This window comes from Urocampus carinirostris, chromosome 12 (assembly GCF_059441175.1).
Source record: "Urocampus carinirostris isolate Australia breed hairy pipefish chromosome 12, RoL_Ucar_1.0, whole genome shotgun sequence".
Lineage (NCBI taxonomy): Eukaryota > Metazoa > Chordata > Actinopteri > Syngnathiformes > Syngnathidae > Urocampus > Urocampus carinirostris.
This window is the reverse complement of record NC_142360.1, coordinates 7,810,586-7,828,836: the sequence shown is the minus strand read 5'-3', so window position 1 is coordinate 7,828,836 and position 18,251 is coordinate 7,810,586. Positions and strand designations below refer to the sequence as shown.

At 37.8% G+C, this 18,251-nt stretch overlaps 1 protein-coding gene across 1 annotated transcript; it reads left to right on the top strand.

Annotated features, from left to right (window-relative positions):
- On the top strand, positions 1 to 11,343 carry s1pr4 (sphingosine-1-phosphate receptor 4). The gene is given in 4 exon segments (XM_088350185.1): positions 1 to 198; positions 10,780 to 10,848; positions 10,851 to 11,006; positions 11,008 to 11,343. Coding segments are annotated over 4 exon segments (759 nt in total).
- Positions 11,344 to 18,251: the final 6,908 nt, after the last annotated feature.

Below are 18,251 nucleotides of genomic sequence, written 5' to 3'. Positions count from 1 at the left end.
ATGGATATCTTCGCTTTCTTCTCATCATCGTCCTCCTGCATAACCTCGTATCCTCTATCCAGTAATATTGTCTTTGCCAACTCCTCCGAAATCAACCCAGTTATCCTCCTCCATTACAACCACGCAGGCAGTCTGAAGAACCGTTTCATTTCAAACTCGCCCATCCATATCAGCACCACCGTCGTCATCTTCCTGTGTGTAAGTGTCAGGGATAGACATTATTAAAACTATTTAGTGGCTATATTTGCACAGATAAAATACATGTATAAAGTTTAATTCGACATGATGGTGGGAGCAAAGAACTCACGCCCTTCTTGGCTGAGGTCCCGAACAGAGAGTGGGATTGTTTATTAACGTCAGAGGAATCAGTACAGACAAGAACACGATTTAAAAAAAAAAAGAATACAAGATTGATAAAAGTACAAGAGATATAATTACATTCATTATTGAAACGTTACTTTATGTGTGTGTTTGTATGAGAAACATTGTTTTTATATTTAGTAATATAAAAACAAGCTAATTACCTTGAGACAGAAAATCAAGAGATTTACATTGAAAACCTGACATTTCCCCCCCATTGTTAATCTCGAAGAATTTAAAAAAAATAGATTGGTAATCACACGGAGAAGCAAAAAACCTTCAAAAAAAGGAAAAAAACTTTCTCTCCTCCAAGGAATGTCTCTTGCTGGAAAAACAGGATAAAACAAAAACGGACAAAAACATACAAAAATTGGACAACTAAAACGAACAAAAACAAAAAGGAGAAAAAGTTCAAAAGTGAAGAAAAATCTCCAGTTAAGCAATCGTTAACTCTAAGGTCATTGATGGAGACCGCGAGAATTAAGATAAACAGAATGAAAAGATCCCCAAAATCATTTTCGAAACTGTAGCATCACTAGTTAGGCAAGAGGTTAGAATGCATAGTGCCAATCTATCAAAAAAATGTATGCATAAACAAACCTCCAAAACCCTTCTTGAGAAAAATATTGTTTTAAATTATAGCAATATGACAACCTGCATCGATAAGATGTGTGGATGTCTTACCTTAGGAATAAAACCCAAAATCACAAACATTATATCGCCTGTTACCCTGATTGTTCCTTCATTAAGTTTGAGACCTAATGTTGAAACGCATCAGAAAAACCTTGATAAGATATATTTTCTTATAATACGTTCATTCTATGATCTGATTCATGTGAAAAAAACCTTTCTCTTATGTTAGCTCAATTGTCAAGTTTTTTGACCTAGCAAGTATTTGTTAGAGAATAAATAAAAATTTCAAAGAATCAATCAATTAATCAGTGTTAATTTTGATTACCCAGTAACTATGTTTATAGTTGTGGGGTCCGATTAGTAAGTATGTGAGACTTGTGGAATATCTGGTTATTATCAATGAAATTGTGTGATGTGTGGTAGCTGATACCAATGTAGCAAAGCGGTCCGTAAAGTCCAAAGTTTTCAACAAAACAATAGCAGAAATTGAACCAAACTCCTTTCTTCCCACTGTTTTTGGAGTCTTATTTTGGTACTTTTATGACCACCATTTCTCTAGATATCATTGTAGAGTCCGATACCTATTCTTCCGGGAGAATAGATTAGGGCATTATTGGCGGCTTTGATGCCGTTTTTCATGAGCATGGCCACCGTTAGGATCCCCACGCCCCCTGGCGTGATGTTGGAAATTCGTGTGGCAGCTGAGATGATAACGGCCTCGATGCGGACGTGTGTAGGAGACACAGCTGATGGCGAAAGGACTGACTGGTCAGCAGGGGTCACTATCTCCTGTGTGGATGAGATAAGCATAAATCAATACCATAGAACTGAATATTCAGGGAAAGCTATAGATGGAAAAAAGAATACACTTAACATTTTTTTTTAATAGCTTATGCTATGCCTAATCCTTCCCCCTGTTGAGACACTTTCGTGGCTCAAAACAAATAAAAAAAATTCATTTATAGATTCGTATGTTTTCTTAATGTGTCTTTATATTTATTATAAGTGAAAAGCAAAATCCCCACTATAAGTGGCCATATCCATTTTGAGCATTCTATCCCAACTCGAAGATAAACAATTTATTTTTTAAATTGTTAGTTCTAAATTTCAAATTTTGCTTTTTCACTAAATCTAGTCACTGAATCAGTTTAACCATTATCCTTGTCAAAATCATTTACCCTGATTTGAGTGATTGAGTGTTTTCTCTTTTGTAGATTGATCATATTCGGAAAAAAATTTGTATGCACTTTTTATTTGCATTTTCTTTTGAGTTTCAATGTGTTATTTTGCTGCTGGCCATTCCCCTCGAGGCAGATGACCAGGGTAGATTGTTAAATTATCAATTTAGCCCAAGAAAACACGTTTTTATTGTTATGATTCACTCTTTGTTTTGCCTTTTATAAAAATCATAACCTATATATTATCTTTTCAGTAAGTAAATTTGTTCAAAATAACAGTATTTTGCAAAGAAAGCGGGTAATTCACGCTCAAAGTGAATGCTTTTGCCAAAAATGAAAAATACCATCCAAAAATGTTCTCGTTGTGGGCGATTTTCTAATGGTAAATGGCTATTTTACTTGATTTTTGTTAATCAATTTGACAAACATTGTAATTTTGTTATGTTACAACATTTCTTTTGTGTAATATTTTTCTATCCGTCCAAATTTTGTAATTTGAATCTCCAAAAAGTTATATGGATTTATTTTTCATCAATTGCGGACAAAACTAGGTTTTAACTTTTATTTTACTGAATGTCTCAAAACTTCCCCCCTGAGTTAAAACCTAAGTTCACTATCTATGAATACGAGTGAAATAAGACAGCATTTATAAATTTGCAAGATGAATTTATCAATCTTCCTCAAATACATTTACACTTTGTATTAACAAGACTCTATATAACTTCAAGCAGACATATTCTTGAATGTTGTTGTCTTTCAGTCTTTGATTTGCTTATTCCACATTACATTCACCATTTGAATGTTGCTTTTGGCCCATCAAAAATACTTTCAAAATGTGTCCATGTCAAACACAAAATGACATTATTGTCTTTTTTGTCAGTTCCACTGGCAACAAATGCAGGAATCTCCTGTTAGCTGTCTGAAAAGCAGCTGGGATGTGCTCCGTCACCCCCTTGATCTCGTTGTTGATGAGCGCAGCTGGGATGTGCTCCATCACTCCCTTGGCCTCGCTGTTGTTAAGCGGCGCAGATAATGGATGACTGATGTGTTTGTTCTCAATTGTTTTTGAGAAAGCAGTTTCCCTTTCAGCAAATATTTTTTGTCCATGACCTCTTTTTGACAGATTGATATGTCCTTTGGAGAGTGCATTGACTTTCAAAAAGAAAAGAAAGAGTCTTTTTGTGGAATTCACTGGCACTTAAGAGTCTCGTTAATTTATGTGCTTTCGTACTGGGATTTTTAGTAAATTAACCGGATTATTCAATGTCTTAAATTTTTCTCTAAATTCAAGTACTAGTAGACATTATCTTAGTTTAATCAATTTCTATCCATTTATTTCCCGTGCAATTATTTTTAAATTAGCATGATATGTCTCGAAATCAACTAATCCATTACTTTTATTTCCTATGATCCTCTTCAAGATTGATCAGTTTCTCATTGTCTTCTAAAAATGCTCTTCCATAGGCACCGTTTCCTTTTAACTTAACCAAACCATAAGTCAGTATTTGTTACATATTTGTTTATCATTTGTCAATCGTAACACTCATTCTAAAAAATTCAGTGTGTAATCAATTGTCCTTTGGGCTAAAATTCCAAACCCTCACACTATCTAAACATCAAAAATCTCAAAAGATCTAAAAGAAAAATCTCAAAAAATGATATTGATTCAATATAAAGCAATACATACTTGTCACTTATGAATTATCTTGTTGAGTCGTATTTATTTTATTTTCATAATCTTTATCCCGCGCAACAATCTTTGTTTCAACGCATTAGTCTTTGTTTTAAGCATCCTTTCGAGATCCCTTGTGATTAAGGCTATACAAATTAACATGATCTGGTCCGACTATTAATACTTGTTTCTTTTTTTCCTGTTTAAAAGAAAAAAAATCATTCAGTGACTGAAATAGCTTCAGCTACGTTATTCATGATTTCTAGTCTCGAATTCTTTTTGTGTTAATTTGTCGTCATTTTCAAATTTCTTTCAAAATTTTGATTTTTTGAAATGGTTCAAATGACCTGCACTATCTATTATTGAATACGAGAACAACTAAGGAAATAATCTTTTTACGTATTACGCCTCTTTTGAATTTGTCCATTTACGAACGAGAAGATGGACACTAAAATTATGGACGGTTTCCAGTCATCTTGATTGCTTTTTTCGTCCCTGCTTTATCAGGAGCAAAACTACATGTCTTAAAGTTATTACCCTTTTGCTATTCGCATATTCAACAAGAAATGATTAGTTCGGTTTCCCTTTAAGTTGTCATTATCATTTAGTTACTCTTTAACAAAGATTTAACGCATTACAAGCCTTATCGTTATTTTGGTTTTGCTGTATGAGTTTTTATTTTTCTGCACGCCGATCTTAGCTAATGAGATCTCGTCGCTTCGAGATTACGTCATTGTTGTTGGTAATTCTTGTCGAGCGGAGGTCAGTCTTTTTATTAGACAAGCAGCTTTTTCCTTGTCCAATTCATCAAAGAGAGCTTGCTTTTAAACGGCTCATTTGCTTTGATGATTGATATCACGAATTATGTTGTACTAAGATGTTAAGGAAAGAAGGAAGTACAGAAAGTAGAAAAATGGAAAAAAGACAAGCCTGTTATTCGCAATTACCATCAACAAATGCAGAAAATAAATTAATAATTCGATGATCAAAACTGAATGACTACTCAGATATCTACTATATTTGTCACCGATTCATAACTTTGATCTTTGTATCACTAAACTTCAGGGGTTCACAGATCGCTGCCAAGATCTATAAATCTTTTAGCAAGCTCGTACACGGAATTCAAAATCCCTATCATATTAACATTATTGATAGTTCAGTTTTAAAATTGTTTCATATATATATAATATATAAATATATACCGTATTTTCCGCACTATATGGCGCACCATGTTATAAGGCGCACCTTCAATGAATGATATATTTTAAAACTTATGCCATACATAAGACGCACCCCATTATAAGGCGCTATAAATGCATGCTGGTTTAAGATCAGGTAATTGTGCAATTTTGTAATTGTAATCCTGTGCAGTCCTTCGAGACATTTTTGGGATTAAGGGCTATTTACGGTAAATAAATGTGACGACTTGACTACAGTAGAGAATGTAGTTACTTTATGCAACCTCTAGATGTTGCCACGCTCAAGGGAATGTCAACAAAATATTCAAAAAGGTCAAACTTTATTAACAAACAAGCTTTCCACAACTCCATTCACTCCCAAAATAAATAAACAGCCGTTTTATTATTTTCTCTGAGGTAAAGCATTTTCGTGACACATCTTTGACATCTTTGAACAACATCGACATATCATTTTATTTTTTGTCCATTTAGTCAACACGCAAAGAAAAAAACGTCTGATACTGTTATTTTAAATGAAACGTTAGTGCAATCGCAATAAAGTGACACTCGTAATGTGCAAAAACAACGAGTGCAAAGCAATAACATAATAACTGTAAAATGTAAAACGTAAACACACAAAAGAAAAACAAAGATCACTCTATAAGCTCCTCATCGACGAATCCCTCGAATTCTTCTTCTGCTGTGTTCGAATTGACCATATCTCAGTGAATGGGCCATCCAACACGTCCGGTGTTTTTGTGCCAGCGCTGTTGCCTTCATACGTATAGTTATCGTACTGACACTTCTGCTTGCCGCTCTTTGTTGAACAACCCACTGTTCAAGTGTCTCCTCTAACTCTGGCCATCTTGCTTTATTGCCACGGAAACTTTGTTGAGTTTTCCTTACTTGGCGGAGCTTATCTTCATCCTTTCTCCACTTCCGTACCATCGATTCATTTAAGTTTAACTCTCTCGCTGCCGCTCTATTGCCGTGTTGTGCTGCGTGACTGATCGCTTTGAGTTTAAACTCGGCGTTGTACGCGTGTCTCTTAACAGGAGCCATTTTCTTATACAAATTCACGTATGAAAGAGAATCTCGCTCTCTCTCTCTCTCTCGCTCTCTCTCTCTCTCAAACGTGACATTCTGAATAATTCTGCGTTTGTTTAAGGTAAATTGTGCTTTACATCTTCACCAGTCATAACCCTGGATTCAGACAAATACTGTATTTGTTGAATATGAATTAAGCAGTTTAATGGGGTAGCCATTTTGCCACTTAGTAAACAAATACAACACGAGCCCCGGCAACTACCAATCGTTTAATATTTCCCAGTATGCACAGCGCGAAAAATGGAGTCGGCGGCTGTTTCTCGTAGTTGCGAGACCTTGCGAATTTATTATTGAGCCATATATAAGGCTCACTGTGTTATAAGGCGCATGGTCAGCTTTTGAAAAAAAATAAGACTTTTAGGTGCGCCTTATAGTGCGGAAAATACGGTATATATATATATATATATATATATATATATATATATATATATATATTATATATGTGTGTGCAGCACGGTGGCGCAGTGGCCAGCACGTGTGCGGCCTTACTAAGGACCTGGGAACAGGTGTGTGTGATCAAAGCCAGCCACAGGGCTCCTGTGCGGAGCCTGCATGCTCCCATTGTTTACGTTAGTCTCCTCCGGCTATCCGGTTTACTTACCTCTTTCAAAAACATGCATTTCAGGTGGACTGGCTGGTCCAAATTGTCCCTATGTGTGAATGAGCTAGTGAATTATCTATCTTTGTGTGCCCTGCAATTGGCTTGCAACCAGTTCAGGGTGTCCTCCAATCGCTGCTCGATGATCGCTGTGATGGACTCCAGCATTCCTGCTATCCCACTGAGGAAAAGCGGTGTAGCTGATGAGATTTACCTATCATGGTTATGGTTCATACCTGCCGAATATGAACACAAAACTTTTCTGCATCTCACCTGTAACGCCCTTATTGTTGACATATTCCTTTAATACAATCAAAATTGGTTTTTCACTTACCATTGTTCATCCCATGTAATATCTTCATCATCGTTATTAGTGCTACTTTTCCCTCACCGTTCTTCCATTTTCTCCTCAGCGGGTTGTTGAGTCCAAATGAGACAAGAACCAAAATTCTAAAACTCAAAAACATCGTTAGTGCAAGACTTTTGCTGTAAAATCATTCCTTTGTAGTGTTTTCACGATAGTTCCCTAACAATATTTCTGTAGTCTATAATATTTCCCATTATGGCAACAAAATAGTGTAGTGTTTGTATAGTATTTTCGTAGTCGAATTTATATTATTGTAATACTTTGCATTTTCTCTCATATCTTGTTCTAAAGCAAAACAATATGTTATGTCTATGTTCATTTGTCTTCAATTAGATTTTCATCCTTCAAATAATTCTCTTATTTTTATAGCTTATCTATAAAAATACTGTCACATGTTTTGCACAATGCTGACAACTTTTTTGTAATACGATGACTATTCACCAAATGCATATTACACAAACCTCAACTGTATGTAACCTCTTACATGCAAATATTTTTGTGTGAATATTGTATTAATTATAGTTATAACCTTATCTTCTCTGTTCCTTTACCTCACTTTGAAGATGGATTGTCATGGCAAATTTCATTGTCAGTCACAATATGTTAACCCATTTTGTAACTATGTCAATAAAGGTATATTCTAATCTATTATAAATGGTTTGCATTTATATAGTGCTTTTCAAGACCATGAGGAACTCCCAAAACACTAATGTGTTGTTTTTCATACTTTTGTCTCAAGTTTTTCATATCCAATTTTCAGCGAATTATTTTTCATTTAATTAACTTTTCCCTTTTACATTTCTTCCTTGTATTCTCCTTGCTCTTCTCCTTAGTGATTTACTTTCTTTTCCCCTTTTTACTTCCTTCTACCAACTCTCACCTTTCTGTATTTGTAACTTCCTTACATGCTTTGCCAACAATCCATTCCCAACATAACACTTTCCTTCTGCACCTTCTAACACTTTTTAGCTTACCAGTTTAAATGTAAAAATGACGTGTATTGATCTACAACGAGTCATTTTATCATTTTTATTCCACTCAATGAATTTTTCCCTTCATATCCATTGAAAATAAAGTATTTATTCGCTCTTTTTCAATAATTTTGTACAAAAATCCTTTTATCTCAAATTAATCCATTCCAATTCGCTCAATTTGATTTTCCCCCGTCTTTACAGCCCTTAATTTTCTAATTTTGAACTGAAAACCGGAATATTCTATCTTTATTTTTGTTATTGTATCTTTAGTAAGTGTTATTCAGGCATTAACTTCATTTAACGCATCTAAAATAACTAAAACATAAGTTTTCTAAAATTTCCACTCCTAAATTTATCGTTTTCCAATTGAAAAAAAAAAAAAAAAAAATGGGACCGAAAAAAAATATTTTTTAGAACCCCGTAGGCCCTCGGACGTTATGTTGCACACCCTTAGCGTCAAACGCCGATTTCCCAAAAAACGAACGTTTTTGATTCCTAACGAGATGTGCTCTCGGTTCCACCCAAAAACAACATTTTAAACGGTTTTACTCTTAAAAAAAACGTTTCTCTCGTCGCTTTTTCCTTTTTTTTCTTTTTTAAATTGCGCGCGCTCTCTCGTTTGCAGCACTTTTGCTTCGATTCTTTCCTATTTTTTTTCTTTTCAGTTACGTGGGCCGATTAAAAGCCAGCGCAAGACAAACATTAGACAAGAAAAGAAGAGAATATACGATAGATCAAACAGACATTTCACAACATTGAACAAACATATACAGACAGAGGGCCCACAAAAATTCGCTTAATTTAGATAGTTTTAGACGGTGCACCTTGAAGCCATATAGTTTACAATTACTGAGTTTTGAATGTTTTTTCTACACAATTTTCGTCAGGGGGAACACCGCAACCCACGGACCTTAACAATTAATTTAATTAATTGAGGACGCCGCCGCCCTTTTTTATAATATTTCTCCACAGCATTTTAACTGAACAGGAACGTGCATTTTTTGGGCTTGTGAGCTCCTGTAAGTTATTCCGTACTTACATAACGTAATTTACCCATCTCATACATCTTAACCGTTACAAACTAAAAATATAGTTTGAATAACAGAATGTACCCTAATTCAACTGGCATTCTCTTAGATTGTAGAGTATTTCTTTGTACCTAGGAATTTAGTTGCATTAGATGCTATTTAGCGCGCTCCAGCTTCACAACGTCCCAAACCCGGATTATTTCATTACAAAATGGCTTCTTCTTAAAATTATTCCAAATTTATATTTTAAATACATGCATTTTACCTTAGCAAGTACACCACTCTGGTTCGTTGAAGCCCGTTCCTACTCGATTCCAAAGCATTTTGGATGCTAACCTCGGTATGCTAACCGTGTGGTCCCATGTGCTTTCATCCCAATCCAGTAGAATCGAACAAAAACGCGGAACAAACCGGTAATCAACACCATTTTGTCAGGGATAGACATTATTAAAACTATTTAGTGGCTATATTTGCACAGATAAAATACATGTATATAGTTTAATTCGACATGATGGTGGGAGCAAAGAACTCACGCCCTTCTTGGCTGAGGTCCCGAACAGAGAGAGGGATTGTTTATTAACGTCAGAGGAATCAGTACAGACAAGAACACGATTTCAAAATAAAAGAATCCAAGATTGATAAAAGTACAAGAGATATCAAGTCAAGTCAGGTCAAGTCATTTTTATTTGTATAGCCCTAAATCACGAAGAGTCTCAAAGGGCTTCACAGATTATTACACTATATTACACAGACCATTTTTCAGCCGACGAGAAGAGTAGGTTATTCATATGCTATAGAGTAGGAGTGAGTTTTAAGTTTAGATTTAAACATTTCCACTGAGGTTGCAGATCGGATCTCAGGGGGAAGAGCATTCCACAGCACCGGTGCCCGGATGGAGAACGCTCTCGAACCAGCAGAACACTTCTTTGCTCTTGGGATCACCAGAAGACCGGCACTCTCAGATCGTAGGCTTCGGACCGGGACACAGGGGCAAATCAGATCTGAAAGATAAGAGGGAGAAAGTCCATGTATGATTTTGTATAATACTAAGAGAACCTTGAAATCACATCTATGGCTAACTGGGAGCCAATGCAGGTTGGCCAAAATCGGTGTTATGTGATCGTACTTTTTTGTCCTAGTTAAAAGCCTCGCTGCGGCATTTTGTACCAGCTGAAGAGACTTGATTCTAGACTTCGGGAGACCAGAGAGTAGTGCATTACAGTAATCGAGACGGGAGGTAACAAATGCATGAATTATAATTTCCGCATCAGACTGAGACAGTATTGAACGGATTTTAGCAATGTTACGAAGATGGAAGAAAGCGGTTCTAGTAATTTTCTTTACATCCATTTCAAAGGATAGATCAGGGTCAAATATGACACCTAAATTTTTAACTGAGTCACTCTGTGTGATGTGACATTTGTCAATGTTCACAGCAGTTTTTGAGAATAAGTCACGGCATTTAGATGGACCAATGACTAACATTTCGGTCTTTTCAGAGTTAAGACGCAAGAAATTGAGTGACATCCACTCTTTTATCTCAATGAGGCAGGCCTCCAAATTTCCACAGATATTGGAAGATATAGATATAGATATAATTACACTCATTGTTGAAACGTTACTTTATATGTGTGTTTGTTTTAGTAATATAAAAACAAGCTAATTACCTTGAGACAGAAAAGAGATTTACATTGAAAACCTGACAGTAAGCATCCTCATCATCCTGGAGAATTCCTTGGTTTTGGCGGCTGTGGTTTCTCGCATCTGCCGCGCTGCTGCCAGCGCTCCCTGCTGAAAACTGTGATCACCAACGTGGAGGGTTTCCTCCTCTGCTGGGGGCCGCTCTTCCTGCTGTTGCTGGTAGACTTCTGCACGTCCCGGCGGTGCTCGCCACTTGTCAGAGCTGATTTCTTTCATTTCCCTGGCTGTCTCCAATTTGGCCGTCAACCCAGTTATCTATGCCCTAGGCTGCAGGGAGATGAGGAAAGCCATGGCCAAGCTCCTTTGTCGATATGGCCCGTGTGTTTCCGGGGAGATGGCTTCCAAGGAGACCAGCAGCACTTCAGAGAGCAGCCTCAGAAACAATCTTCACAACTGAAGAAGAACCAACCTCGCTTCACCTCTGCCGACCCCCCGACAAACCCGCAAGGCATCCAAAAAACTTGTGCCCGTGCTCCACCGCCAGCGGCCTTTCGGTTTCGAGCGGTTAGACCGCGATGTGGACCACACCCATGTAAACAGGACCTGAAAGAAACAATACACATGCAAGCAAGACGGTTTCTTGTTTTGATTTGCTAACTGGTGAATACAATTGTATTTAATTTAGAAGGACAGTTTGTTTGATTTGACCTCTAGATGTCACTCTATTGTGGAGTGCAACCAAAAATTAGAGCTAAAAATATAAGAAATAATACAATACATACTGTATCAGGGGTGTCAGACAGGTGGACCACGGGCCGGATCAGACCCGTTAAAGGATTGAACCTGGCCTGCGAGACAATGCTGAGGGAAGCGCAAGAGAAAAACGAGCTGCAGATTGAAATATGTCCACTTGATGTTGCCAAAGCCAGGTGCCTCTCACAAACGCTGTCTCTCTGTCTCTCTGTCTCTCTGTCTCTGTCTCTCTGTCTCTCTGTCTCTCTCTCTGTCTCTCTCTCTCTCTCTCTCTCTCTCTCTGTCTCTCTCTCTGTCTCTCTCTGTCTCTCTTTCTTTGTTCCTCTTTGTCTCTTTCTTCATGTGTTTTTACCATCTTTTGCTCTCTCTTCATTTTTTCTTTTTTTTTATCCCTCTCTCTTTTGCTTTCCCCTTCTCTATTTCTCCCCTTCTGTCTTTCTCTCCTTCTCTTTTCTCTCCTTCTCTTTCTCTCTTTTGTTTTCTCTTAGGATTTCTTTCTTTCTCTCTCTTTCCTTCCCCCTCTCTCACTATTTATTTTTATCTGGTTTGTTTCTCCCATTCTCTATCTCTCTCTTTCTCCCTTTCCCCATTTCTTTGTCCCACCCTCTCTTTTTTCTCTCCCTCTCTTTCTCTTCTTTTTTCTCTCTCTTTTTCTTTCTCTCTAATCTAATAGTCCCTTGAGAGAAGGTTTTTTTCTATCGTGTGGCCCCCGAGTTAAAATTAGTTTGACACCCCTGAAATATGTATATATATATATATATATATATATATATATATATATACTGTATTCCTACTGCTTCTATTCTTCCAAGGAGGCTTCGTCATTGAAACCTTGACAGGCTCCATAAGACTCAAGATGATTCATGAACGATAAGATCCCATTACCATGAAATCCACAAAGTCAAGTTTTAAATAATCTTCAAGGTGTCTTTGGTCGCATCAATTCCAAATACATTAGAGTCAATCAAAAGTGAGCACGATTCGCAACTTTTTATCAGACAATTTCCAAAGAAAATTGCTTCATTATTAAATTTAGCAAATATTTGGTGGATTATATACTAACTTTTTAACCTGAAGTGGAAATCCCCTCTGAATAATCCCCCCAAAATATTATATTCAAATTATTGGTTTGAATAAAAAAAAGTAATAAACAAAATGATATACCATTTTGATCGGCCTTTAAAGATTTTTAAAGGTAGTTGAAATGGTAGTTTTTTTGTGTTAGCTAACATATTGATGCTAATATAGCTATAACAATGGACCTCTTTGATAATGGTTAACTGGTTGACACAAGTAATCAGGAAGTGCTAGAAGCAAAGCCTTCTACATTTTGTAAAGCTGACTGCTAGTTTGTGTCCTGGAAACGGCTTTTTGTAGGTTTTTGGTTTATTTGATGTTTTTTGTTGATGCTGATGTATCGAAATCTATCTTAAAAATGGGCCTTCATAACTTCTGTTGCTACACGTTGATTGGTTTAGCCTGGTCACATGACAAGGGTCTTTAGGAAGCTCTGGCAAGAAAGCCGCCTGCATTTTTTCAAACTAACCGCTCGTTTGTGTACTGGAAACTGATTTGTATATACATTTACTGTTTTATTTAATGTTCAAGGGTGGCACAGCATTGATTTTGTTGAGGAATTGCTTGGATTTGTGAAGGATTTAATATCCTCAAAAAGACAAACTTTTAAAAGGTAGTTGTTTTATGTTAGCTAATGTGATGATGCTACTATGGCTAAAAACGGACCTTATGTCCTATATTTTCCAGTCTAATAAAGTTTATAATAATAATAAACATCTAAATGCTCTTTTACTCATTAAACGTTAGCTATCTGTCGAAATGACACCGCTAGGTGTGAGCACAACAATTGCACCAAAACAGGACATCGCCCTTTACAGATCTGGCTTCTCCTTCTTTAAACGGCAGCCAAGTTCCCTTCACGTTGTCACCTCGACCTTGAGCAGAGATCTATACACCATTTGAAGGAGAATGAAACTATGGATTGTCGCAAGTTCGGCCTCTTTATCTGGACGGAGCAGAAAGTCGAGATAAAACGCATTCTTTGTTTGTGGAAGCCGCAGTGTCTCATCACATGTCAAACCTTCACTCCTGTTGGGATTTACCTATGGGCCCCTTGCAAGCTTAGCAATTTTAGTTTATTTACTGCCAGACCGGAGATGCCATGACACCTTTTTTTAATCTTGGTACTCGTCATTCTACAAAGGGTTTGTTTTTTCATCAGGTGTTGCCAACCTTTTTGAACCTGGGAGCTACTTTTTTTGTCACTGATTGACCTGAAGGGCTATCATTTTGACATTCACGGTTCGCAGATCCCTTAACCTCCTGGGTTGTAGGGGCACCACTTCCTGTGGTGTGTTCTGGGCAAGTGCAGCCTGGTAGTGCCCATCCCTCTTCAGGCTATTTTTTGGGGGGTAGCTGTTGCTCCCCCACCTGAAACAGATCGTACTGGTTTCTATGTTTATCAGTAGTGGGAGAAACCTCCTGATCTGACTCAGATACAGCACCTTCATCATCTCTTCCATGTGTTTTTTTGGTGTAAATCATCCCACTCTTACTGATACTAGATCCTAAATCATTTGTGAAAACGAAACAAAAATCTGAAAATTTGAGTATTATGGTATTACTCTGTTATTATTGCCTGGTTTCAGTGGCAGGCCTTACATTTCACACGCCTTCAGTAGTGTTACTTTTGAATCAATCCAACCCTCAATAACTATTCTATTGCTATACATCATTTACTGCAGCTACAGCTGCGACACCTAAAAAAAGCATAGATAACTACCTCATGAATTTAGGACTTTAGATACATTTTACTCACTCCGAATTTGTATTTATCTTTGCACATAATCCATCCTCTTTCTTTCCTCAAAGAGATTTTAATTAATGCGTCGTACAGATTTTCAGAGCGTTTCAGTCCAATCAAAAAGTTCTTTTCTATTGCCATAAAAGATAATGCTGAAAGTTGAGCTTGTTCTGGTGTAATTCTGGCATAGGTTTTTATTAAATTTAGAGCTATACTTCCTTTACTGCCCCTTGCCAATCAAAGTTAGGGTTAGGGTTGGGGTTAATTAAAAACAACATAGTTAGGGTAAAACTGGAAACGTTCCTTAAGGCCCATTAGCATGCAGTGACTCTCCAACTCAGGATCTGATTGACTAAACCAACGCTGGTGTTAAGCCACCAGGCCTTCAGAACCGTTTTTGAAGGCATCCGGCTAGTTTTTTGAGCCTGGCAACAAGTAATGGATGAAAGGTGATTGGGTAAATGCTTAACCATAAAAGCACACACAAACAATTTGGAATTATTTAAGTATTAACGGACAAAAAATAATTGAAGGTGGGGTGCTTAGTTTCAGGTGCCTTTAAAAAGTTGAAAGTTAAACACAAATAGGCTGTTAACAATTCCTAACAGCGTCAAAAGGGCCATTGTGCTTTATTTTCCATTGTGCCCTTTTGCCTTTATTCAACTTTTATCAGGCCTGTTCAGGGCGGAACAAACCCCTCAAAAGGTTAAAAAAGAAGAGATTATTCGAGCGTGTCTAAAAAGCAAAAGCAAAACATGTCTTACTTTGCAACCATCTCCTGGTTTAAAGTCATGATTGCAGGCTGAAGTTTTTCGGTATATTCGTTAAGGCTGCTATCATGACTTTAAGCCAGGAGATGGCGGCAGAGTAACATATAATATGTGTGCATATCTTACACACGCTTAAAAAACTCTTCTTTTTTCATCGTATTGGGGGTTTGTTCCGCCCAGAACAGGCCGGATAAAAGTAAGATGAAAGCAGATAGGCGCAATGGAAAATAAAACATAGGGGCTCTTAGAACTCTTTCGGGCATTGTTAACACATGCTCAATAGAGAAAATGTTTAACTTTAGACTTTTTAAGTGCACATCAAACTACAAACCTTCACCTTTAACATCACTAGTATTTTAGGCTAGCAGATAAGGCTATGCCACCACTGCCAGGTAGTAAATAATATATATTGGGTTCTTCACCAAAACCTTTTGTCAGTTAGAAGTCAAATTTTTTGTTATGGCATCCTGAAAATGCCGGAATGCTATAGGCTGAATAACCACCCACAATGCCAATCCCTTAATTTAGTTCAGAATCTTGTGTGCTTCGTAAAAGACTAAAGTGAGTCGGTGATATAATCCTGCATTTTTTTGTAAGTCAAGTCAAGTCATGTTTTTTGTGACACTCACAAAGAGTCTCATAGGGCTGCACAGACCACAGAATATTGCAAATCATGGACTATCATGACACCATTCCCTGATTTAAAACATACACGAGGGCAAGGAAAAACCTCAACATGAGGAAAATTAAGAAACCTTGAGAAGGGACTGCATGTGAGGTAATCCCCCTTCCAGGATTACCAGGCTGCAATGGATGTTTCAATAACAAATAATAAACAGATATTGTTAACATAAAATATAGGTTATTCATATGCTATAGAATAGAAGTGTTTTAAGCTTAGATTTAAACATTTCCACTGAGGTTGCAGATCGAATTGTACTGTATTTATTCACTATGGGTGCTTGCAGTGATGCAAAAGGGAGAAGCATAAGACATGCTAACCAAGGAAATGAAGCTTCTGATTATCAAGAAATAAAATGAAGGGACACACATCACGACTCTCGCCAAGTTGCATAGCCGTAACCAGTCTACAATTGGAAATATCATCAAAAATAAGGAAGGGGTTAAAACAAGCAGTATTCTAAGGGCAGGATAGACCTTGCAAGGGGAAGTTTTAAAATCTGTTTCCTTTTGAAACTGCAGTTTCAGTCTTTTTCCCCCTTTTGTATTCACCTGCTACTCCATTTGACCAGCTCATTGGCTGGGCCGTTTGCGTTTAGACAATTTAGAAGCTGCCTCGCAGAGTCATTTGTCAGTAAGTACAGGGGCAGGGTTAAAAACAACACTGCGGCGCAATCATGTGCCATTACAAGAGATTAATGATTCAGATGAAAGCAGCCACGCCAATCAGGGCACTGATTGTGATTACTCCAAGAACATGGAGAAAAAAAATAAATAATTCCAAGCGCTTCATATGGAAGAACAGCTTTTTTTGATGTATTTGAAGTTTTTTAAATGATCCAAATGCAAATGACCTGTAATTGTGCTCATTTTTAGGATATTTTTCTCATTCAACAAAATCTTAAAAAACAATAATGAAAATATTGTAGCATAACTAAAAATATAGTAAAAAAAATAAATAACATTTTCCAGACTATAAAGGGCATCTCATTTTATGGTGCACTCTCCCCCCAAAAATAAAAAATAGTCATTATTACTCATTGCCCTCACCTGTGCCCGCTCGTTTGGTGCCAGCTGTTGCTTGTTGCCTGATTAATTCCCCTCCTATTTATACCCAGTACGCCAGTCACTCCCTGTCAGTCTGTCAGAGAACCTCCGCATACGCAAGGCAAGCACTTTGACTCTAGCTCCCGTCAATCCCGTTTTCTTCCGTATACCACTCGTCTGTTCCTGATTCCCCGTTTGTCTCCGATATCGACCCGTTTTGTCCTCTTGACCACGCTCTGATCTCTCGCCCCGGCTAACGACCTGTTTTTGACCATCGACCATGCTCTGATCTCCCACTCCGGCTAACGACCCGTTTCTGACCACTGACCACGCTCTGATCTCTCGCTCTGGCTAACGATCCGTTTTTGACCACCGACCACGCTCTGATCTCCAGTCCTGGCTAACGACCCGTTTTTGTCCACCGAAAAGGTTCTGATTCCCTGCTCCGGCTATCGACTTGTTTTTCCGCTTGACCACGCTACGATCTCCCGCCCCGGGAGATTCACTTTCGCATTCCCATCACGCTCCGATCCAGTGAGCGGCTTGCTTCCCTCTTCCACCGAGCACCGGATCGCTGGCATTTGTTTTCCTCTATATCTCAATAAACTTGTGAGTAAACATTACGCGTCTGGGTCCTCCTCCTGTTCTGACAGTCAGTTATTATTTTCATTCACAAGTTGCATGTAATTATAACTAGTGCAGTGGTTAGCACATTTGCCTGACACGTGTAAAGTCCTCAGTTTGAGACCAGGTGGAAACATTTGTTAAAGAAGGATAGGTGCCACCAGACTGTATTTACCCATGATACATCACAGGAAATGTTGCCCCTACCACCCTAGTGGTTAAGAGATCCACCCACCCATCAAGAGCTACAATAATACCGAATAAACAAAGAAAAAAAAAATGAGAACTCCGTGACCCTACTGAGGATAAGCGGTGCAGATAATGGATAGATCAATGGAAGTCGAAGAACACAAACATGATGAAAATCATTATTGTCTTTTTTCCCCCCAATTTTTTAATTTTACGAGTCATTAGGTGACCAAAGAACGCCAATTCTAACCCCTAATGCCAAGCGACAATAAGGAAAAAAGGTACTAATATTGTCACGACCAGAACGAAATCAGGACCCAATTGCATAACGTTAACCACAATTTTTATTGAAAAAAAGAGCAAGGGCTGCGCCCACGATCCGGTGGGAAGCAAGTTGCTCTTGCAATCGGATTGTGATCCGAATACGGAAGTGTATCTTTCGTAGCAGGCGATGGCGCTGAAAGGGACGGAAAAAAAAGTCGAGTCGCTGTCGCAATCGGATCCGATTCAAGATGGCGACGCATACAATGGATGCTGCGGCTCGATGCTCTCCAGCAAATCTTCTATCTACTACCGTTCTCTTGTCTTTTTTGCTTTCTTTTTTGGACACTATTTGATTGGGTGGGCGTC